The sequence below is a fragment of the Mauremys reevesii genome, linkage group 1 (genome assembly GCF_016161935.1).
Source record: "Mauremys reevesii isolate NIE-2019 linkage group 1, ASM1616193v1, whole genome shotgun sequence".
Classification (NCBI taxonomy): domain Eukaryota; kingdom Metazoa; phylum Chordata; order Testudines; family Geoemydidae; genus Mauremys; species Mauremys reevesii.
In genome coordinates, this window is record NC_052623.1 from 295,970,676 (window position 1) to 295,995,554 (window position 24,879).

Sequence of the window (24,879 nt, forward strand, 5' to 3'; positions counted from 1 at the left end):
CTGCACTTTTACATTAATAATTATACCACTACGCTAGCGAAAGCTACAGACTTCAGGAAAACATTCAAATTAAGTATTTGCCAAGATTACACTGGCAATGCACATAAGGACCAACTGCCTAACTGAAAGCGCATAAGTCAGTTTGACAACTTAGTTTTTGATTTCTAAATGTACAAACAGAAGTGTGAAAATTTGATATGGTACATTTGATTTTTTTTCAATAAAACTGTATAAAACATTATTCAAATTTAATCCCGCTATATGAATGCAAGTAGATACAAATGACAAAATGAGTAATAAAAAACTGATTAATGTTTCACAGCATACAAAACTTTACAATGAACTTTTAAACCCTTCTAAAATGAGCATGTTTAACATTTTTGTTAAAATATGCCAGCAGGGTATCACAGCACTACTAAATTTACATGGGAATAAAGAGAGGAAAACCACTGTCATTCATATCTTTTAGGCACAGACAAACTCGCATTATCTTGTAAAACACTAGCAATAAAGGGTGATGTTCCTCTCAGTATTTCTATTATTTTAGTAAGTGTCTGGGAACCTTTGGTTACTGTTCATAAACAAATCTAATGCAAACCTCCTCCACCCCCAAAAAAAGTATAAAAACATATATCCTGGTGAAAATGAAACACACGCCAGAAGATTACTGAAATTAAGTACTTAACAAAAACTACAAAAATTAAGCCCTTCTTTAAAAGGACAATAACAAGACAAACTGTTTACAATTTATCTTTTAAAATACCAACTTCTCATTTGCATGTAGTTCACTAAATCTGTCCTTTAAATAAAAAGTTATTGCAGTCTATTTTCCTCTTGATGAAGGGGAATATATCTACTCAACTCCACTTAATTCTAATGAAAGTCCTGGTGCACAACACACAAATTTAAAGGGAGGTTGCATATGTAAATCCCATGTGTACTCAGAGTTGAATAAATAATAATTCAGATAATCTCACACAGCATGCTTAAAATGTGCAAGCATATAAATAAATAAATAAAACAGTGTTATGGTAAGTACTAAATGCAACCATGTTCCCTCAGACACTTTGTGGGAGAAAATATATCTATACTTAGTATAGAAGTTCCATGATACAGACACCTGGTCTGAATACATGAAAATATAAAGCTTCAACAATCAAGTGCATCCAAAGTAACTTCCCATCTTAATTTTTATTTAGGGAACTTCAAATTAACAGTATTTAATATAATTTACTCATCTCCCACTGAAGAAGTGAAAGCCTTGGAAATGCAACTATCATTCAGCTCATCTGGGTTACCTCCTACACAATACTACCTACGTGTAGCACTTAAATACAGCAGAACCTCAGAGTTATGAACACCAGAGTTACGAACTGACCAGTGAACCACACACTTTATTTGGAACCAGAAGTACCAGAGACCACCAAAAAAAGCAGCAGCAGCAGCAGCAGCAAATACAGTATAGTATTGTGTTAAACGACAACTACAAAAAAAAAAAAAGAGAGAGAGAGAGAGAGAGAGAAAGAAAGCAGCATTTTTTTCCTGCAAAGTACAGTTTCAAAGCTGTATTAACTCAGTGATCAGTTGTACTTTTCTGGAAGAACAACCACAATGTTTTGTTCTGAGTTATGAACAACTTCCATTCCCGGGGTGTTCGTAACTCTGAGGTTCTACTGTACATTTAAAAACAAATTTGTGGTAGCTAAGGAAAATCCGCTTTAATGAAAGAAACCACATTCAATCATGTAAATTTGAAACTTTTTGTTCTGACATTTTATGCTTAGCAACCATGGTGAATAATTTTTTTACAATTCCAGGAAATGTTTGTACTAAAATAGTACACTGTACAAAGTAAAACCGTGGCCACTGTCACTTAAGCAATGAAGGTATATTAAGACTGCCAACTTCACTTAACTGCCTCTGATTCCCCTTCCATAGGCCATTACTGTATGGATCAGCCACTAGGAATGCATGAACCAAGGACAATACATATTGTCCCAATATTAAGTGGGATCAGATATTTTAAGGTCAGACTTGGGTCTCTAGTGCACAGAAATGCTATAAGGTGTTCCAAGAAAAACTGACATTCACTTTAAATGGCTTATATAACTCTTTTTACTTAAGGCTTACTAAGATTTTCATGATTCTCAGAATAGTTTTGCTCCAACTATATCAATGTCTTTTGAATGAATTTCTATGACTAAATGCCACATTAAAACTTTGTTTCTCAAATTTGTAAGGTAAACATAAGAATAAAGTACAGTCAGGAGACATTTCTTCCTAGTGGGACTTTTAACATAGTATATTAAAGAACTGTTCTAAATACGCAAAGATAGGAAAAGATTATGACTTCCAAATGACAAACACAGAAAGGTTTTGGTTTCAATTGTCAAATTCAAGAAAAAAATCAAGCAATTTCAATTCAAGCTCCTCAAACTGTGTATACAACTAAGTTATATAGTCACTGCATATTTACACTGACATTTTTTCAGTGGCTAGCCAGAGTTCTTTAAGTGTCTACCCAAAGTGCTACTCTACAGGTAATTACAAGGTTGGTTGTTTTTTTAAATAAAGTTTAATCCATAAAAGGACTGTGGATGTCTGAAACATTTAGTGAGTGTAAAATAATTTTTAAAAAAACCCATTCCCGGTGTTTACATTTGTTCACCAATCTTTAGATTATAGGCAGAAATTCTATCACCAATTGTGCAGCACAGACAACTGAAAGGGGACAACACCTGAATTTCGTTCACGGACCAGGAAATATTAAGAGGTCACATTTTATAAAAGAAAGAGCCACATCCTGTTTCAGTCCTTACTCGAGCAAAACTTTCATTGCAACCAACAGAAAATTCACTTGTATAAGAACTTAGCTAGCTCTGTGGGACTTAGGCCTTCGGATTTTATATATGTAAGTACTGCCTACAATGAAATAATCACAATTTAAACATTTCTAAATCTTTAAATGAAACTGCAAAATGTGATTAAGAGTTGTGGGTATCCTAATCTTCAGAGTTTAGATAAGCAAGAACAGACTCCTTTTGATTAGTCTGATTTACTACTGCCTTTTCAGTAACATATTTAAATCCTCTCGTCCATAAAAACTGAAAAAGATTGACACCACACCACAGAAATTACATATTCATGCAATTAGCAAAAGAAAAAAACCCACTCAAGTCAAAATAGTTACCTGTCATTACTTACCAAAGTTCTCTTCAGATTCTACAAGAAGGAAAGGATTCAATACATACTGCTGGACTACACTTAAGTGTACATATTTACTGTATAAATAATCCCAAAGCCAAAGTAGTTACTGTTAATTCAAGTACCCATCAAAGCTACACAACATAAAACTGAAATGCCCACCTTCTCTAACGATGGCGATACTCTCGTTCTCTGTCACGTTCTCTATCACGATCTCTATCACGATCACGATGTCTCTCTCGTTCACGGCTTCTTTCCCGGTAATAGTCATCATGGCGATCTCTGCTACGGGACTTGTGACGCCTGCTTTTTTCTCTTGACCTGCTGTGGTCCCTCTCTCTTGACCGTTCACGTCTTCTAAAAGAAATCACTTAATTAATTTTTACTGAAAATACACACACAACACCAGAAAATTAAGGTGTGTTACGTTCTGCCTGTTTAATAAAATGAAAATGCGCAAGCAAGAATGTGGAGAAGAAAAAAAAAAAAAAGACATGTTTGTTTTGATACAGAGATGCATATGTGTATAGTGCACAGAGGGGGTGAATCTGTTTTTTTATTTCATGCAGCCACCAAATACTTAATAGTGCAGACTTGGTATTCAAAGAATACTGAATAAGTACCCTACTCCTACTTTTCCAAATTAAACCCATTTCTTCTTTACTTTTGAGGATTCCAGCAGCAGATGAAGCACAATACTTTCTGTTTCCTGCACTTACCATTTGAGGAGATGTGCTAGTATTGGGGACTGAAAGGAGAAAGGAAGGAGGTGGAAAAAATTGAGGAGAGGATGACAAGACAGCTGCTCATGGGAATGCATCCAACCTAAAATGGCTGCTGCAAGTGTGGCAGCCATTTTAGGTATTGAAAGTTTGTGGAGACAGTGGTATTGCATTTGTTTGAATGTGAATATCAGTAAATTACACTATTAGTACAGTATCTGGACTGACTACAAACTGAATATCTGTCCAAATTCCATAGGGGGTTAATTCTAGAAGAAATATGAATATCTGGTTAGTATTGGGTGAAGCCTGATGGACTTCAATCTGCCCTTTTCCCTCATGTCTTCTCTTAGTAGCCTTAACACATAATTATAATGATAACAGAAGAACATTATCCAATTTTCTTGCCATTTACAATTATCTAGACAAGAATTCAGATAACTGATTTTGTATAATTTATAAATTAATTTTAATAACTACATTCATAATCATGATTATATATTAATCTGTTCCCAAGTTTGTAATTAATTTTGTTTTGATGTTTACATGTTATTATTGCAGCATGTAAAGAAATATAATTCTAATTAAAATTACATTTAAAATGAGGCTACAGAGGTCAGTTTGGGGAGGAAGGATGGCCTTGTCTTTAGGACAATCAATTAGGTTTCAGGAGATCTAAGATCAATTTCTAGCACTATCACAGGCTTCCTGTGTGACTTTAGGCAAGTCACTTAATTACTCTGTGCCTCAGTTCCCCATCTGTAAAATGAGGATAAAACACCTTTCTCCTATCCTTTATAGGTCGTTTATTTAGAGTGCAGCTAGTGAATGAAACAGGAAAGCTTTACCTTGATCCAGAACCATAAGACTTAGACTCAATTCCATGAAGGCAATCCTGCAGAGAGCTAATAAGTACTTTACAACGATCATCAGCAGATACTTTGGATTGTTTAATTAAGGAAATAGCAGTTACTAAGGTCTCTATAGCACTTCCATAGTCCCCTGAAAAGAAGAAAGTAAATTTGATGTTAGTTGATTAAAGAGACTAAAATGTAATAAAAATCTATCTGTAAAACTATTATCCTTTGACAGCTGGTCTGCTCTGCAACAGCCATTGAAGCCACTTCTGTGGACCAGCTATGGTCTATGTTTGTACCCAGCAAGTGTCCATATACATCTAATTTGAGTATAGTTCGTCAGTCACAAGAAATATCTACAATCAAGATGGCACTCTGATTTTTTTTCTTTTCTTTTTTTTTTTTTTAAACACAAAGTGGTATCACATCTCCAAGATTCCCAGGGGGAAATTATATAAAATTGCTTTTAGTGGGATGGACCAGGAGGGACACTAAAGATTTACTGACCAGCACTGGCATCTGACACAGCTCTTGAAATAGCACTGCTTGAGATGGCCCTATTTCTATTCATGATTTCTTCAAACTCTGCTTCACTTAAAGGTGTTCTTGCAGCATCCATTTCTCTGCAATTAAAAAAACTAAAGTTTAAAAAAGTAACTCAAAGCTTGTGAAGATAGCATTGCAGTTATCAACAACTCAAGTTTGCAACTTTAAGCAAAGTGACAAACAGGACAGAAAGCAGGTTTTGGGGGGGGTTGTTTGTTTTTAATTTTTAAAAAGTTTTATGGTACAAAACTTGCAGGCAAAAAAAAGTACATTACCATTAAAACATCTGCTGTGTAAATGTGCTTAAGCTATCTTTGATCATCCATTTATATTGAAGATTTAGAAGCAGTTATATTGTGCTTTCCATCTTCAAAATGCTGTACAAAATTGTAACTAATCTTCACAACATACCTATAACACCAGCAGGTATTATCCCTATTGTATAGATGGGGAAACTGAGGCAGGGGAGTCAGGTGATTTGCCCACAGTCAGAGATGGAATTTGTATCAAAAATGGGATTAGAACTCAAATTCCTGGCTCCCAGTCCCCTGCTCTAACTATCACATCAGGACTTTAAGTTATGCAGCAGATGAAGTAAATTTGGTCTAGCATTATTAATGCTCCACCTCCTGAATAACATTTCAAAGATTTTATTTCTGCTTTAATTTCCAATATTTTTCTGCTCAAGTTCAAGGGTGCTCCGATTTAATGTTTTAACAAGAAATCTTAAGGAGAAAGTGTCAAGCTTACACTTAGGGTTGTAAAAGGGAATTCTTGTACTCTCCCTGAATGCTGTAAATATTTTATTGATCATGTGTATTTGGTTTCCAGAGAAATGGAAATTAACCTATACAAAATGGGGATAAAAAATTTCCCATCCAATTCTGCAGTGTTCTATCAGCCAGTCTCTGTTATATAGAATATCTGGAGGATGATGTTAATGAGACTGTTAAACTGGCTCACTGCTGGATATTATTACTAAAATAGTGTTAGTTATTCTGGTAGAAAGAAAATGCAGAATGATAAGCAATGCTATCCTCTTAAGAGCAAGAAGTGGAACAAGATCCTATAGCCAGTTTAGCATAAGAGGAAATGTCTAAAAATTCATACCTCCCTGAGTTTTGAGTATTATTTTTCGTATGCCTCCAATACAATGGAATATGTAATTGTTCTCTTATGGACATGTTATTTCCAGTGAAACGCCTATGATATATAATTAATGACAATTTAAATAGTTATGGATTGTAATTTTGAAATTATGATAATGAAAAAATTGGACAGCAAGTGCAGTGGTTCTTTCTTGTTCTCCCACCCTTTTCCTCCCCCATCCTTCTACGAACTGTGGACAACCTCAATCTTGGATACCAGAAAAGACCTGGTGTTTATTACGATTATATATAAGGTAATTATGCCAAATGCTCTAAATATCCATACAATTTCTATATGAACATTACATTTATAAATAATTGATTTTTACTTATGAATTCCATAATTGGAAGAACCAGAACCAATGTCCAAACAGAAACAATAAAATGACAGAATACGCATGTCTTCCTCACACTGGAAGTCTGACCAATGTAACTCATAAGATCTATATGTAAATACAATAAAACTTCATTTTGTACAGTGCCTTTCTTACATACTGTCCCCAAATGCTTTACAGAGTATAACACAAATACAATGGATAATAAACAACAGTGGAGGTATAAAGAAACTAACAGGTATAGGCAGTGGTTCTCAAACTTTTGTACTGGTGACCCTTTTCACACAGCAAGCCTCTGAATGCGACCCCCCCCCCCAATAAATTAAAAACACTTTTTTATAAGTTTAACACCATTATAAATGCTGGAGGCAAAGTGGGGCTTGGGGGTGGAGGCTGACAGCTCACGACCCCCCAGGTAATATCCTTACGACCCCCTGAGGGGTCCCGACCCCCAGTTTGAGAACCCCTGGTATAGGCAAAGGAGAAGAGATATTACAGATAAGATTTGAGAATCAGGAAGGCTGTTCCAGATAGCAGGAGTTGCAGAGAAGGATTTTGCACCAACTATAGCAAGATTGGTACTTGATAAGCAAATAGAGATGCGAGAGGAAGGAAATTAAAAGTCCCAGAGGTGGAGAAAATCCATGGAGGGTTTTTGTAACAAGGATTCCAATCCTGACAAAAATGGGGGCCAGTGGCATTGCATGAAGATGAGAGTGATATAGTCGTGGTTCTTTGTACTATACTGTACTTACAAATACTGAACTATATAAATGTTAAGAAAAAGGACAGCAGCATTTTGCATAGGATGGAGTCTGCAGACCTGGGACTTGGGAAGGCCATGAGAAGACAGTTGCCACATAGAGTAAGAGAAGATGAAGGTGAAGTTTTCTAGAGATATAGCTGAGGAAAAAGCATAAATAAACCATTGCAGACGTAGTGCCAGATAGAAATAGAAAATGTTGGAGAAGGTCAAAAATGATACCAAGATTACAAAAAGTGAAGGCAGACAGAGGTCTGAGTTGAAGGGGGAAAAAGAGGAAGAGAAGGACACTGCATCTGAGGATGCTGCCACACCTATAAAAACATTCTGACAGATGTTTTAATGAAGAAAGTGGAAAAGAAGCTACTTAAAAGCCAAAAAGAATCTGATGCCTCCTACATGGAATAAATGTGCTAAAAGCACTCACCTGCCAGGTGGACCATAGTCACCCCTGTCATAAGGTGGAGGTCGGCCATATGGATCTGTTGGTGGTGGACCACGACTGTCTGAAGTAGGTATGCCACTATTGGCTGGTGGGGGGAAGAAAGCTGGATTCACGTGTGGAGCAGGTGGGGGAGCACCTGGAGGTGGCCCAGGAAGATGTGGAGGAGGAGCAAGTGTCAGGGGAGGCCCAAGTGGACCAGGTGGACGAGGGGGAAAAGGGCCGGGAGGCGGAGGTGGACCTTGCTGTGGTGGTGGTGGACCTGGAGGGGGGCCATAGCCTGGAACTGGAGGTGGGGGACCAGGAGGAAGTGGACCCAGCGGAGGCTGACCAAAGGGTTGTCCAGGAAACAGAACTGGTGGTGGTGGACGGTCACCACGATTAGGAGGCCCAGCTAATGGAGGTGGAAGAACTTGACCAGGAGGTGGAGGACCTGGTGGGCCTGGGGGACCAGGAGGACCTAGAGGTGGACGTGGTGGAGTTTGTCCAGCTGAAAGAAAAATGGGAAAATAAAGTTATTTCCATAATTAGATTTTAACCAAACTTTTGCAAGTCTCACTGAACAATTTTGATGTGCATGAGAGATTATGTATTCCCACCTTTGGAAAAAGCAAATTATCATTTGATAAAGTTCAAACAAGTACTTGACTATTAACATGTAAAGGGACACTATTAATATCTTATTAAAGTCATATTGCTGTCTGGAAATCTAGCACTTATTATTCATACAAGTAACACCAAAGGCTACTAGTACTGGAAAAGATTTAAGTCAGTTAACCTTGCTGTTTGTGTGGGTCTTTCATAGAGAAAGAAAATATATACATTTAAATACAGAAAAGTGATTGTAAATCCACAAGTATTGTTAAGGAAAACTAAGGCTGGGAGCAGCACTCAAATCTGCTTTCAGTTCTTTTTTTAAATTAATGATTTTTAGTTTCAGTATTCATTTAAATCTGAATGTTACAGACAACTCATTTCGCTGCATGATCATACTTATTAGAGATACTTAAACTTGCCCCACAACGCACAGAGGGTTTCTCTTCACTGCAGTATCAGCTCCCATCCACACACAAAAATCTCTAGTTCAAGTGAAGAGGTGTTTTAAACTCGAGCTAGCTGGTCTGTCAGAGGGCATGAGTTAAAGCTCAAGTGCTGTGACATTCAAGCTAATATGCAATAGGAAAAAATAGTTACGAACCTTTCGTAACTGTTGTTCTTCAAAATGTGTTGCTTATGTCCATTCCATGTTAGGTGTGTGTGTGCGCCGCATACACCATTGCCAGAGAATTTTCCTGCAGTGGTATTCATTGGGCTGGTTCAAATGTCCTCAAGAGCCGTGAGCTTATGCGCCAGTATAAGGGGTGCCACCAGCCACACCCTTCTAAGTTCCTTCTTGCAGGTTAACTCCAACAGAGGGATAAGGGGTGGGTCATGGAATGGACATGAGCAACACATCTTGAAGAACAATTACAAAATGTTAGTAACCGTTTTTTCTTCGAGTGCTTGCTCATGTCATTCCATGTTAGATGACTCACAAGCAGTACCCAAGGAGATAGGCTCGGAGTTCACAGACATACTGACTGCAACAATGCTGTTCCGAAACTACTACCGTCTCAGGCCCATTGGGTGATGGTGTAGTGCAGGAGTTGGCAACCTTTCAGAAGTGGTGTGCCGAATCTTCATTTATTCACTATAATTTAAGGTTTCGTGTGCCAGTAATATATTTTAACGAGTTGAGAAGGTCTCTTTCTATAAGTCTATAATATATAACTAAACTATTGTAGTATGTAAAGTAAATAAGGTTTTAAAAATGTTTAAGAAGCTTCATTTAAAATTAAATTAAAATGCAGAGCCCCCCCCAGACTGTGGCCAGGACCCGGGCAGTGTGAATGCCACTGAAAATCAGCTCGCGTGCCGAAGGCAGCACACGTGCCATAGGTTGCCTACTCCTGGTGTGGTGGGATGCGAAGGTATGCATCAACGAGCAGGTTGCGGCTCTGCAGATGTCCTGGATTGGAACCTGCACGAGAAACGCTACTTACGAAGCCTGGGCTCTTGTGGAGTGAGCAGTTAAGGTGGCCAGAGCAAGCCCAATACGGGATGAGATCCTCTGAGCTGACACAGGAAGCCCTCTCATCCTTTCTGTTATTGCAACAAAGAGTTGTGTGGACCTGAGGAAGGGTTTAGTCCTCTCAACATAAAAAGCAAGGGCACATCTAAAGTCCAACAAGTGAAGCCGCCATTCCTCAGAGTTCTTGTGAAGTTTCAGGAAGACAACCGTTAGGAAAATGGCTTGGTTGTTATGGAATTGTGACACCACCTTTGGTGGGAAGGTTGGATAGGAGCGCAGTTGGACCTTTTCCTTAAAGAACACCGCAGAAGGCAGTTCTGACATAAAGGCCTTGATTTCAGAGATCCCTCTGGCCTAGGTGATCGCCACCAGGAAGGCGACCTTCCAAGAGAGAAATAGCAGGGGGCATGATGCTAAAAAAGCAAAGGAGGGAACCGTGAGTCTTGATAGAACCAGGTTTAAATCCCAGGAGGAAAGGGGAGGGGGGTGGTGGTTCGGGGCTGAGGACAGAGCCTCTTCAGCTCCTGGAGAAACAGTACTGTCGTTTTGTGGGAGAACAATGACCCGCTGTTCACTGGAAGGTAGAAGGCTGAGATGGCTGCTAAGTGCACCTTGACAGATGAGAGGGCCAGGTCCTGCTGCATTATGTGGAACAAACAGCCCAAGACAGACTGGAGAGAAGATCGAGATGGAGAGAGCACACATTGAGAAGCCCAAATTGAGAAGCACTTCCACTTGGCCAGGTAGGTAGCCCTAGTGGCAGGCCTTCTACTATCTAGCAAGATCTGTCGGACCTGTTCTAAGCAAGCTTGTTCTTCTGGGTTCAGCCATGCAGCATCCATGCAGTTCAGTGCAGGCAGGTGAGGTTTGGATGAAGCAACTGTTTGTGGTCTTCTGAAATTAGGTCCAGATGGAGTGGGAGCGAGAGTGGAGTTGCTACTGACATATCCAGGAACATACCAAACCAGTGTTGACGTGGCCACACCGGACTATCAGAATAACTCTCACCTTGTCCCGTTTGATTTTTACGAGGGACATGGGGATTGAGGGAAACCCATAAAATAGGAGATCTGTCCACAGGAGCAGGAAAGTGTCGGAGAGGGAGCCGGGGCTGTGCCTGGGCAGGGAACAAAATTGATGGTACTTCCTGTTCTGCCTGGTAGTGAACAGGTCCACCTGGGGAGCTCCCATCTTTGGAAGATGAACCTGATGACCTCTGAGTGAAGGGACCACTTGTGAGAGAAAAAGGATCTGCTGAAGGGATCCGCAAGTACATTCCATTCTCCAGGGACATGTGACACCTCGAGATGAATAGAGTGCTTTGTGAAGAAGTCCCACAGACAGATGGCCTCCTGACACAGGGTCGAAGATCTGGCCCCTTTCTGTTTACTGATATAGAACATGGCCACGGTACTTTCTGTCAGGACTTGCAGCATCTCACCTGAGATCTGGAGACGAACACTTGGCATGCTAAGCATACCGCCCTGAGCTCCCTGATGTTTATATGCAGGGAGAGTTCTTCATGGGACCAGAGGCCCTGAGTTCTGAAGTTGTTGAGGTGGGCTCCACACCCTAGGTCTGACACGTCCAAGACCAAAGCTACCAACTATTGAGGGGTAACAAAGGGAACATCCATCATTACCGATATCCACCAGTCCAGGAAGGCGAGGACCATGAGAAGGACCCTGAGCACCGAGTCCAAGTGGTGTCTGCTCGGGGATAATACTGATGCTAGCCACATCTGAAGGGGTCTGAGGCACAGCCTTGCGTGCTGGACCATGTAAGTACATGCAACCATGTGCCCCCATAGCAGTGGTCCCATACCTAAGGTGGGGGGGGGGCAGAGAAGGGGTTTGCCACAGGGCCTTGAGGCAAGCACGAGCAGTCATAATTGGGTGGACCATGACACTGGATATCAGGTCTGACATGGTATGGAATCAGGTTTGGGCAGGAAGGCCGTGGCTTGGGTTGAATTGAAAACCGCCCCAATAAATTCTATTCTCTAGTTGACTTCTGCTCATTTATCAGGAGACCAGGTGGCTTAGACCATCCTGATGATGTTCTGTATGTGAGCCTGCAACCGACACAACAGCCAGTTGTTGAGGTTCCAGTAGACCTGGACGCCTCGCCGTCTGAAGAAGGCGGCTACTACCGCCATACACTTCGTGAAAACGCAGACGGCAATTGTTAGTGGTGTTGATCCACTATAAAACCTGGTAAGTCTTCTGTGAACATGGAAGACAGAAATGTGAAAGTATGGATTCTTTAAGTCAAGGGCAGTATATCAGTCTTCTGGATCCAGGAAGAGAATGATGGAAGCCAGAGAAACCATGCGGAACCTCAGTTTCTTGAGATATCTGTTGAGGCGATGCAGGTCCAAGATGGGCCAGAGGTCCCCTTTGGCCTTTGGAATTAGGAAATACCAGAGTAAAACCCCTTCCTTTCAAGAATTGTGAAACCTCCTCCACAACCCCCATTCGTAGGAGGGATTGTACCTCCTAGACGAGGAGTTGCTCATAAGAAGGGTCCCTGAAAAGGGACAGGGATGGAGGATGGGAGGGATGGGTGGATAAAAACTGAAGAGTATAACAGACATTGTACTCAGCACTCAACGGTCCAATGTTACGTATGACCATGCTAGGCTAAAGAGGGATAGATGGTTCAAAAACAAAAAAGGGGAAGAAGATCCGAAATGGTGACTGATACAGCACCCTCGGGCACACCTTTAAAAGGCTTGGTTGGGCCCTCCGGAGTACCTCTGAAAATCCGAATGGGAGGTTGAAGGTGAATGGAAGTGGTTAGCACATTTTTTAACCTCTCTCTTTTCTTTTGTAGGGCTCTTGTCTTGGAGAACTGACATGGCTGGTGGGGCCTGAAGTGCTCCCTGGAAGCTGACAGAACGTAAAGGCCTAAGGATCATAAGGTGGCCCTTGAGTCCTTCAGGCCATGAAGTCTCATGTCAGACAACTCCCCGAAAAGAGAAGCTTTTGAATGGGAGGTCTTGAATAGACTGTTGGACCTCGTGAGGAAGCCTGGAGGACTGGAGTCAAGAACAATGTCTCATGGTGACAACAGAGGCCATTGTCCTGGCTGCCAAGTCGGCAGCATCCAGAGCAACCTGGAGAGAGGTCTTGGCCATGTTCTTACCCTCCTCCATGAGAGCAGTGAATTCCTGCCTTGAATCTTGGGGAAGGGATTCCTTAAACTTAGCAAAGGAGTCCCATAGATTATAACTGTATCTCCCCAGCAAAGCTTGTTGGTTGGAGATACATAATTGAAGGTTACCTGTCAATTAAATCTTTCTTCCAAAAAGGTTCAGTCTTTTAGTGTCTTTTTGTTTGGGGGTTGCACTTGATGGCCTTGTCTGTCCCTCTCATTTGCTGCAGACACCACCAGGGACCAGGGGTGAGGGGGGTGCAAATACAAGTATCTGAACCCACTTGCTGGCACATACTTTTTCCTCTGTCCTCTGAGGTGGGGGGCAGAGATGGACCAGTCACCTTGACCAGTCCCATCACCACTTCATTGATGGGTAAGGCCACCTTGAAGAGAGCTGCTGAAACCAGGATACCAATAAGGCTGTGTGATATCTCTCTGAACTGCTCAATTTCAAGACCCAGGTTCGCAGCTACCCACTTCGGAAGGTCCTGATGGGTCCTGAAATCATCGTGTGGAAGCAGGCTATGGGGTCCCACAACAACCTCGTCTGCGGAGAAGGATGCTTGCACCGGAAGAGGGGCTCCTTCCTCTTCTTCAGCTACATCTGGAGCCATCTCCTGAATGTCGGTACTAGAGTGGGGGTCCGGTGCCAAGTGGGAAGGAGCAGTAGCCAGTCTCTCAGAAACCACCGAGTAGGAACAATGGGAGGGAGGATCTGGTACCAAGGGAAACCCCCAGCGGTTCCAGTAAGGCCACTGCATAGGCCAGTGACCCGCTGGCCAGGTATTGGTGGCGGGCTTTCAGTTGCACGTAAGGCTCCCCTTTAGACTCAGGAGTCTTCTCTTGGAGACCCTGGTCGAGCAGTACTTGCTTCTGCCTCCATGCGGTGCCGGAATTCTTGGGACTGGCAGCGGACCAGAGGTGATCGGGATGACAGGATTAGGGACAGCTTACCCCTAGAAGGTGCTGGGAGGGAACGGTGTTGGGAAGGAGCCTGATGCTCCTTGTTCTCTCCTACTTCTGGTCACCAGAGCTGATAGGTATCCCACTAGAGTTCAAGGGACTGGGAGAGAAAATAGGTCCCTAGCCACTTGGAATGCCTCCTGGGTCAATGGAACAGTCAGACCACTGATACTATGGTGGCTTCTGGGTGTCAGGTCCTGAACTGGACTTGACGCTCTAGGCAGAGTTGACAGTGCCATCACGGGCCCAGGAGCGGAAGAGTGGCCCAGCACAGATCTCACTGTGTTGCCTTCTCCCTGCTTGTATTTCTTCTGCACTGGCGATTGCACTCTGTCAGACAGCTGCTTTTAGTCCTTCTTCCTCAGAACTGAAGATGGTAAACGGTACCAGGAAGAGCTCGAGGGAGGGTTTTGCACCAACGCTGAAGTGCATGGCACCGAATCAGAGCGGCTCTGCTCTGAGGTTGGTCTGAAAGCGGCTTCCACGAGGATAGCCTTCAACCTAATGTCTCTGTCTTTTTTAGTGCGGGGTCTGAAGTCCTGACAAATCCGGCAACTGTCCTTCACTTGAGTCTCCCCCAAGCACTTCAAGCAGCTGGAGTTCAGGTCACTCACAGGCACAGGTTTGCCACAGGAGGCACAAGGCTTGAAGCCCAGGGACCGGGGCATGCCCAGCCCTGGGACAAAAGAGGCCCTCGATGACAGAGATATCTATTTATGCTATGTACACAAATACTGATTACAAAAACTATATATACACACTGAACTATGATCCAAAAACCAAAGGGAAGAAAGCCTTGCTGGAGCAAGAGGGGTCTGTGACGGTACCTCCCATAAGGCTCTATGGAAACATGCTTAGAATGTGTTTTATGCTGCATATGCCATGTGACATATCTCCGTAAAGGTTACGATCTACTGAATGTATTAATCCTATTTGCATGTATGTATCATTTTTGTATTCCAAGTTATGAATGTTCTAATTCACATAAGAAGTCTACTTGAAGACATTCAAGGTAGCATGTAAACAATGGATGCTACCTGCAAAAACTGAGAGTCATGCATGGACATGTGACTTGCCCAGGTGACTCCTAAACTCCATCTTGGAGCTGGACTTTGCATGGGAAGGAGGAGGGGGGGGTCTCCATCCACAAGAGAAAGTCTATTTAAACCCCTGGGAGACCCTTCCATTTTGTCTTCACCTGGCTAAAGAGGGAGCCTCTCCATCTCCCCCACCCCAGGATCCTTGAAAAAAACTGGAACAAAGGATAGTAATTCCAGAGCTGAACTGCCTTAGCTCTGGGGACACCCACACAGATTGTAGTGGTGAGCAGCTCTGGAGAGAGAGGAGACCCCAGTGAGTGGGCAGCTGGGTAAAGAGACTGAAGCTGGGAGGAGAAACATTGACGTGTCCAAGGTCACCCAGGCTGTCCGTGATGGAGCTAGAACTAGATCCCAGTTCTAGTGCCACCGTACTGCTGTTTTGGGTACTGAAGGTCTCTGCCACCCTGGTGTTTTAGGCACTGGTGCAAACCCTTAGTACAGACAGAATTTACACTAGTGCACTCTGATTGGTACTGGTGCACCATGTCCCTGTTTGAAGGCTTGCAGGGGATAGGGGAGGGGGAGCAGTGACCTCACTGAGGCCTGGGGCTGGCTGAACAGTGTAGCTGGTAACAGAGGGGCAGCAGTGAGTGCTGGAGGTATGAGCCAGGAGCACAGCCCCACAGGACTAGACACTGACTTCTCCTGACCCATGACCCACACACCCAGCTGTGTGCAGGGACCGCAGCTAAGCTGCCCTGCCAAGACAGCCTGTGCATCCATGGACAAACCACCTCTTCCTGCAGCCTAATACAATGGGATCTGGGGACCTTTCCAAGCTGCGGGTGATGTGGCTCTGGCGTTAACAGGGTATGTTCCTGACTCTGTCCCTGACCTGCTTGGTGACCTTGGGGAAGTCACAGCCCCTCTCTGTTTTCCTCCTCCCCATTGTCTACTTTGATTGTGATCTCTTTGAGGCAAGGACTGTCCCTCTCTGTCTGTGCAGTGCCCAGTAGAATGGGGCTGCTGATCTCAGTCAGGTTCTCTGCCATGTGCTGCATGATGGGGCCCTGATCTCCATCAGTGTCTGTGCAACACAAAGCACAGCTTATAGACTCACAGACTTTAAGGGTAGAAGTGTATTTCAGATGAGGTCTCATCGGTGCCTTGTATAACAGTACTAACCCTTTCATATATAGCTCAGTGGTTTAAGCATTGGCCTGCTAAACCCTTGAGGAGGCCATTTAGGGATCTGGGGCAAAAATCTGTCAGGGGATTGGTCCTGCTTTGAGCAGGGGGTTGGACTAGATGATCTACTGAGGTCCCTTCCAACCCTGATAATCTATGATTGCTGGACCCAGGCTAAGAAGAGATTAGTCTGTAAAAGGGAGCATTCTGGAACTGGTGAGGATCTTATCTGTATTCAGTTTGATTAGACATAGATTTGCGCATTTAATTTTATTTTGCTTGGTGACTTACTTTGTTCTGTCTGTTACTACTTGGAACCACTTAAATCCTACTTTCTGTATTTAATAAAATCACTTTTTACTTATTAATTAACTCAGAGTATGTATTAATACCTGGGGGAGCAAACAACTGTGCATCTCTCTCTGTCAGTGTTATAGAGAGCGAACAATTAATAAAGCTTATACAGGGTAAAACGGATTTATTTGGGTTTATTTATTTGAGTTTAGACTCCACTGGGAGTTGGACATCTGTTAGCTGCTTTCGGGTAAACCTGCAGCTTTGGGGCAAGTAATTCAGACCCTGGGTCTTTGTTGGAGCAGACGGGAGTGTCTGGCTCAGACAGGGTGCTGGAATCCTGAGCTGGCGGGGAAAGCAAGGGTGGAAGTAGTCTGGCACATCGGGTGGCAGCTCCCAAGGGGGTTTCTGTGATCCAACCCGTCACAGGGTCATTCCAGCAACCCTCACAAGTGGTAAGAAGGGACTGATAGGGTGCGTGGCAGCAGCGCCCCTTACACTGGAATATAAGCATGCAGTCCAAAGGATACCACCAAGGGAAAAATCTCTGGCAATGGTGCACGCAGTGTGTATACACCTAGCATGGAAAGCACATGAGCAAGCATTCGAAGAAGAATACCGCTGAACCATGCTGCTAATACAATCGCTCTGTGCTCCTTGAGTGTTGTTTTGCAGTGACTGCTCTTGAACTAATAGATCAGCGAAGTCAAGCTTGCGCAGAATGGTGAGTCAGTGTAACTAGTGTTTTAAAATATACATTGTGACACTAAATAAAATTATCTATCACTTTAAGGATTTTTGTTATAATATTGTTATCAAGTTTGTTTATACTCATGCTCCTATTTCTCTGGAGCGTGAAAACACCCCTTTGATATCAGAAGTTGGATTTCCCTATGCTGAACAGTGATACAGAGCTCCCACAGAATTCTACATTCCAGTGACAAAGTAAAGACTTATTGTAAACAAGTCCAATTCCCTGGGTCTCTGTAATTCCCAAAACAAATTAGAAAGTGTGCTATATTAATATTTGGCTATATTAAAAACTGAAAGTGGTAAGCTAGGAAATTAAACAAAGGTTTTAGTGTCTTTACCTGGGAAAGGAGGCGGTGGTCCTCCTGGTCCTGCAGGTCCAGGGAATCTGTCCCCACCTGGAATGCCACCTGGAAAACGGCCTCGTCCTCTGTTATTTGGTGGAAACGCTGCACGTGAGCCACCTCCTGGAGGACCAGCTTTACCTTCTCCAGACATTTGGCCTGATTGTGTAGCTGCAATGGGGAAGCAAACGTATATTATCATTCTGTAACATGAAGGGTTTTTGTTTTGTTTTTTTCCCCCAATTCGTAACCGAGAGTTCATTTTTGTTTTGTTTTTTGGGGGGTGAAGAGGTAGCATTGCTGTGTGTCTTCAATAGCAATGCTGAGTACTAACTCTTCATATTTATATAGAACTTTTCATGCACAGTTCTCAAAGTGCTTTATAAAGCCTCCTTCTCCCTATTTTAAAGATAGGGAAACAGTCACAGAGAAGTTAAGTGACTAGTCCAAATTCTTTCAGCAAATCAGTGGAAGATTTGGCAACTGTATTTCAATCTCTTAACCATCTGTCCGATGCTCAGGCCACTAAACCAAAGATTCCTAAATGTGGTCTGCAGACAACTAGGGGCCCACAGATAGAAAAGTGGATGATCACATGGTGCTATTCTTACGTCTAGCTGCTTCTACAACAGATATCTAAGCTCTCACTAAATAGATAAAAAGGGAAGGGAAAAAAAGAGCCTAGAAGCCTGCAAAAGGACTTGGAAACATGGAGACGCCTGCCTAACTAACTCTTTTAGGGACTCCGCTGCTACATAATAAAGGAGAAGAGAAAACAGAAGCCATTCTCTGGGCCAGAGCCACAAGTGGATTTGAGCTGTCAGCCACCAGGGAGAGGAAAGTTCAGACCATAAAGCAAATCATACCTGTTTTTATTCTGCCACTATGCTTGGTTCCTTTTTCCCTTTCTTCCTGCTTGTGGAGAAGGGAACCAAGCATAGAATCTGAATAAAAAGTACGATACAAAAAAGTTCCTTAATATGTTTACTCACATCAGAAGTTCATTGACGATTTTAAAAAATTTCTTTATTACATGTAAAACTGTTTCATTGTGCAGTTTTTATTTTTTGGTAATTTCCTTCCTTTCAAAAGGAGTGAAGTGGATTTAATGGGTCAAATCATGGCCCCTGCTCTGGTTGCATTACATTGGTCCACCAGAACAAAGCCCCAGCAAAGCTCACTTATTCAAGAATTCCCCTGGTGTGATCAGACTGGCATAGTCAGCCACACATCAAACCTTGTTGTTTCCCATTTTCTATCATAAGGAATTCAGATGAGGAAAGGGGTTTGGCTAGAACAAAAGAAGTATTTCGTGCTATGGAAGAGCACCTTGGGCCCACTGCATTCAGAAGCCAGTTATACTAGCCCTCAGGCAGCTCAAAGCTAATCCATGGCCCAACTACTGTGCGAAGAACAGAGCAGTGACATCCATCTCATTCCAGATCCTGCAACAAGCAGAGCTCAGTCAGATATCAGAATCTAGTCCAAATTGTCTGCAAATGTCCAAGTTGTTAATGTATTCATTTTGTTCAATCTGGTTGTATGAATGCTTTCACGCACATAGTATTTCTCAAAGAATTATAGGGAAAAGATCCATAAAGGTATTAGCCCAAACACCTTTTGATAAGTTTCCATAACCGTAAAAATTTCATAACTATTTGGAACCATACATGTTATCATGGACCTTTGTTTTTTAAATTTACAATGCAACTAAGAAGAGAAGACTTACTTTTCCTTGACTGCATTTCAAACTGACTCAAGAACTGCTTATTGCATGGAGTCACAACAGGATTTTGCCCATGCAATTCTCTTTTAGGCAAGAGATCCATCAACTTTTTGGAGGATGCTTCAGATCCCACACCTACAAGAGCAAACCTAAAAAAGAAGGGTGAAAAGCTGCATCAATTTCTTGCACCAGAAAAATCTGATTGCCTTCCAGAGAAAAGATAAATACATGGCAAGCAAAAGAACATTTGACAAAAATCCTCCCCACAAACTTGGTTAATTCAGTCTTAAAGATACTTGAAAAATCATAACGCAAACTCTCGAGTTATGAGAAAAGAACGCTAAATGTAAATATGAACTTTAAAATTACAGTTTTCCCACCATTCAATTTGAAATGCCCATGAAAAGAATGGAGATGGGAAAGTAACTTTTCTTCTGCTCAACCATACAGTATGAACCTGTTTAGCTGGCATGTCCACAAAATTTAGACCCTTTACTTCAATTTCTGAACACATTTTTAGTGGTTAAAAAGCCTCATTAAGGAAAGAATCACTGCAGAGAGAAACTCAACAAATGGATTAAGGAAAGCTGTCTCTCTCATAGAGACTTTCAAAGCAGCTCAAAATTAAAGAATGAATATTTCCTCCTCTACAAATTAGGGTTTCTTAAGGAAATTTATTTTAGGTTTTAGATAACTAAACTAGACTATAACAAGCTAAATCAAATTTAGTCAAGCTTAAAAGTTTTTTTTTTTTTTAAATTGGTATTTTACCAAAGGACGTGATCTTTCACCATTGAGCTGTATTTGATAAAACTGGCATTAGGTAACTGATTCTTCTTTTCATTATAAATTAATCAAAGCTGCACTTTGAATGTTAGTTTAGTTTCACCCACCACCACCCCCAAAAGGAGGGTACGGGGGTTAACCTGACATTCATGAAGACCTTAAATCAAATATAGTTTAAATCACAACTGAAATAGTTAGTTTGTCCACAGCACAAAACTCACACAATTGACAATTTATAGTAAACAAAAAACCATTTACTGGATTCTGAGATGTGTTATTAGTAGGGATTGAGAGGCACTGGCAGAGCTGTGCAAAATGAAAATGGAGAAATAAAAGGCTAACAAATCAAGTTTTAAAAAAGAGATTTGACAAAAGGTAGAATAAGAAGGCATTCACACTGATGAGAGGTAAAAAAAAATTAAGAGTACACAGTCTGAAATTTAGGAAAATGAATGTATAAGGAATGCCAATATCACAATCCTATTCAGGGAATAGTGAAACCTATAGTATTGTCTTTAGAACTTATTTCTGTGATTGAATTAGTCGTCAATGAGAAACAATAAGGTACTAAACCCTTGCTAGACATTAGCTGTCCAACAAAAGTAAACAGCTCATTGCTAGCTGCGGAAAACACGGACCATTCACCCTCACCGTAGCAGATCAATGACCAATAGCAGAAAATGTGGATTACAAATTCTTACCCCTTTGACTGGCCATTAGCACGGTTTTCAAAAAATTTTATCTCCAAAATATCATTTACTCCCAGTGAATGCACTGCTTCAGTTAAGTCTTCATCTGTTGTCCACTGCAAAATATTTTTATATTCAAATGTCAAAACACATTAAATGCCAATTTTCACTAAGAATACAGCAGTCTAATCCTGTATGTTTGTACTATTGCTTTTTACTTTATTGTGAAAATGATCAAGTAGTAGTGCATCTCACTGGATATCTTCTGTGGCTGTTTGTAGAAAAAGGCCAGAAAATATTCCAAGGGACACTTTACAGTTACTTCTCAAAAAGATCATTGCTAAAATATATGAATAGACAAATGATGTGTAATACAACACATATGGCACTAACAGCACCTAACATGCATTACCACCCTTAATACATAATGCACTATCTTAAAGAAAGCTACGTTAGAAGAAGTTTTGTTTTTATGAAAAACAAAAACATACTTTCAAGGCTGCAAGGCTTTAATCTGACCAATTTCAATAGCCACTTTTTTTGTCTGTCTGTTTTATACCTCAAGGATTGCAAATTTTTCCTCTTTAAAAGCGATTATTACTCAGTTTATATTAGCCCAAAATCCTACATCTCTGAACAAGGTCAGATTTCAAGACTATTTCAATAGTGTGTTTCACTTTCAGATGTGTTAGCACACTTGTACCCCTTATACCTGGTGCTCTATACCAGTGCCAAAACTGGCCCAAGTGAAATTTAATTTACTAAAAAGCCCGAACCATGAACTACTGTTTTTTTTTGAAGCTTTAGACAGCAAGATTCTAAGAAGTTTTGTTTTACTTACTGATGGCAGAGAAAAAAAAACAGAAAAAGAGTAAGAAAAGTAGAGTTTATCAGCCACTTCAGTGGCCCATGGATATGTGACATCCATCAACATCTAACTGACTCTACTATAAGTCAAACATTATCCATTTCTGAAGTTAAACACTTTCACCCTGATTGTAAGTGTGCACTGGTACTGAAAGAGTTGGAGTAAGAAGAAAACCTTTAACTCCAGAACGCCCCTAAATTTCAGGAGAGAGAGGGAACTGGGTGTTCAAGTTTTCAAACTCCTTATATACCCTCCCACCAGCTCTAGTACAGAACCCTCAACACCCTTCTGGCTCACAGCAAGCAAACTACATTGCTGAATCTAATGCCACTTAAAAAAAACAAAATCAAAGAAAAACTTGACAATCCTTACAAAGGTAAACACAAAATGTTGTAGATAGTTCTGTTTAAGATGCCAAGTCAGTAGTAACGATACAGATTTTAAAGTTACATATGGACTTTCAAAAACACTCAGCATTGGCCAATTGGCCATTGACTTCAATGGAAGCAGAATTAGGCCAATACTGTGTTTTAAAAATCCCATCTCTAGAAATAAGTTTTTAAATGAAGTGTTTGATAAATCAGTACCTCCTTTACTTACCTGGAAAGAGCCTGAAATCAGGATACTGCAACATTTGACATCAAACACTTAAAACAAAGTATGAAGCATTTTCCTGCATGCCTGGTACTAGTATAGGCTTTAGCAGAGGAAGCAACCATGAACTCAGAATTTTGCATGGAAAATATTAATTTATTCTGTTCCTTCTCTTCAGAGTTTCCCCTAAGCCCTAACAGGGTGGCAAACCTACCATGCTTTCCCAGAAAGCTTCCCCTTTCACCTTTACCTTATTCTACAAGCAAGACACAACTGAACCTTTATATTGTAAATATCCTCCATTTTAATGAACATCCCAAAACTATATTCTTCCCCTAAGATTTTCACTAAAATGTTCGGAAAACCTGCTTCTCTGTTCTAAGATATCAGTACGTGATTTTTCTTGTACTGTGTGCCAGAAAGTTAAATATTTTAGTAAAATTCTGTCAACTACAATGAGTATATTTGATCAGTGTAAGATTACTGCCCATAATAAAAAAGCATGTGTGTAGATGAATTCCAACACTTACCCAAGTAAGATTTCCAATGTACAATGCAATTCTCTTTCCAGTATATGTATAGACAACATTTGGTGCTGCTCCTTTACCTACGTCATCTCCAACTGATGGTGGGAGAGAGTCCATATAATCACGGTCCTCTGGGGCATCGCCATTATTTGCAGATGGAGAGATGACATCATCATACAAATCTATCTGATCATGTCCACCATATTCAGCTTCCTAAAATACAAAAAGATATGCTGTAGATTACATATTACCTAAAATACTCTTAATATTTATTCAAAACAAATACTGCTCTAAATGTCCCAGAGAATTATCACATGAGGTAAGACAGACACATTTGGGCCTGAAGTACAACAGTATATCCCTCCCAGTTTACGTCCCAATTTGATCTACATTCAAATGTATATAAATCTATTGTTACTGCCTTCTGGTTTCTACTTTTTTAAAAATTCCACCAAACTGACAGAAAATTAACAAAAAGCCTATAGTTCCTGCTTAATCCTACAATGATTTTGTTCTACTGATAGAGACAAACAAGAGAACACAAATTCTATTCTCAGAATGTTGCAGACATTAATGATGCTGGTAAGCAAAATAGCAGCATGTAAACTTCAGCTCTTATGCAAAAACAAAGTAAATATTTTCCTTTATTAAAAGAAATTGATAGGGGAAGTGGTTTGAGCTTTTATGAGAGTCCTGGCAATGAACACAACATACAGCCAAACTTTTCAAAGATCAGATCCTAAACTTGATCTGTGATTCTGCAATAAAGGGTCAAGAAGGGAGCACTTCATACTCTAATGATCCCACTTAATATAAAGGAGAAACACTGTTTCCAAAGAAAGCTATATCCCACTTTCTGGTATCACCGTGTCATCACAATATGAGTTGGAATGGGAAATGACTAAGATAGGAACAAAAATAAATCAATTTTTAATTGAGTTATCAGTCCACGTTCTTTTTAAAATTTAGACCTTTTAACATTAAAATGGGCAACATACTCTTCTTTGCAATTAGAGAGCATCATATAAAAAAAATCCTAGCTGTGTCTCTAGTAATAAATGTATTAAAAGATTTAATCCAGAGTATCTTCTCTAAATTGAAGACTCCTTTGATGCAGCCATTTACATTTTTTAATCTCCACTTACAGTCATATAAATGGACAACTTGGCAAATAAAGTTAGTATCCGTCTTACTGATCCCTCACCCACAAAATCAGAGTGACAGAGCACTGGCATTACCTGTATTACAATTATTTTACAGGGACTAGACCATTGCCTTAGGGCCCTGCCACAACAAACTCTCCTCAGACCCTTGCATAACAGGTTCGTTCCCCTTAATCCACTCCCCATGATGCTTTCCCCCACTTCAGGATTCCAAACCACAGGGCAGGAAAAGCTGGTTACATACTCTTCATAAGAGGAGAGTGTTTCCCGATGCTCTATAAAGGAGCCAGTTGCGCAACTACTAAAAATACCAAGTTATAAACACCCATATTCTCCCTTATGAAATGACCCTCCAAAATTCTCTCGGCAAACATCTACCAAAGTTCTGTATTTTACAGCAAGATCTCCCCCACATACACCCCTTTCTACTATATAAAATTCTGTTGTATCTTAACTTTTGTTTTTAAATACCTACTTCACCCACACATTAATTGAGTCAGTAAATATATGAAGGCCACATGCACCACCACAGTATTTAACTGTCTTACAAATTCTATAAGTCAAAAAGTCTCTGTTTCTTTCCCTCCTGATTGCTATTTTAAATGAAGGAAAGCTAAATCAAAGTAGTGAATTTTGCACTTTGTTCTGAAAATTAGGTTCAAGATCATTTTAATTTCCTGCAGAAACAAGTTTCACACTT

The 24,879-nt window shown here is 40.9% G+C and overlaps 1 protein-coding gene and 1 long non-coding RNA gene across 6 annotated transcripts in view; one reads left to right on the top strand and one right to left on the bottom strand.

Annotated features, from left to right (window-relative positions):
- The window catches only part of LOC120383167, a 33,363-nt gene extending 20,093 nt beyond the window's left edge, over positions 1-13,270 (top strand). The window contains exon 3 of the long non-coding RNA XR_005588360.1: positions 12,924-13,270. This is a non-coding gene — a long non-coding RNA (uncharacterized LOC120383167). The remainder of the gene's footprint in view (positions 1-12,923) is intronic.
- The window catches only part of CPSF6 (cleavage and polyadenylation specific factor 6), a 49,694-nt gene that overhangs the window by 10,162 nt on the left and 14,653 nt on the right, over positions 1-24,879 (bottom strand). The window contains exons 2-11 of one of the 5 annotated variants that reach the window (XM_039500810.1): positions 23,020-23,229; positions 21,040-21,143; positions 19,556-19,701; positions 17,824-17,997; positions 8,003-8,507; positions 6,440-6,532; positions 5,291-5,406; positions 4,775-4,928; positions 3,367-3,561; positions 3,205-3,222 (exon numbers count right to left, since the gene is read on the bottom strand). In XM_039500810.1, the coding sequence (XP_039356744.1) occupies positions 3,372-3,561; positions 4,775-4,928; positions 5,291-5,406; positions 6,440-6,532; positions 8,003-8,507; positions 17,824-17,997; positions 19,556-19,701; positions 21,040-21,143; positions 23,020-23,229 (1,692 nt within the window). In that variant the 3' untranslated portion in view covers positions 3,205-3,222; positions 3,367-3,371. The remainder of the gene's footprint in view (positions 1-3,204; positions 3,223-3,366; positions 3,562-4,774; positions 4,929-5,290; positions 5,407-6,439; positions 6,533-8,002; positions 8,508-17,823; positions 17,998-19,555; positions 19,702-21,039; positions 21,144-23,019; positions 23,230-24,879) is intronic. The other 4 variants (XM_039500800.1, XM_039500821.1, XM_039500841.1 and 1 more) reach the window with 4 other exon arrangements.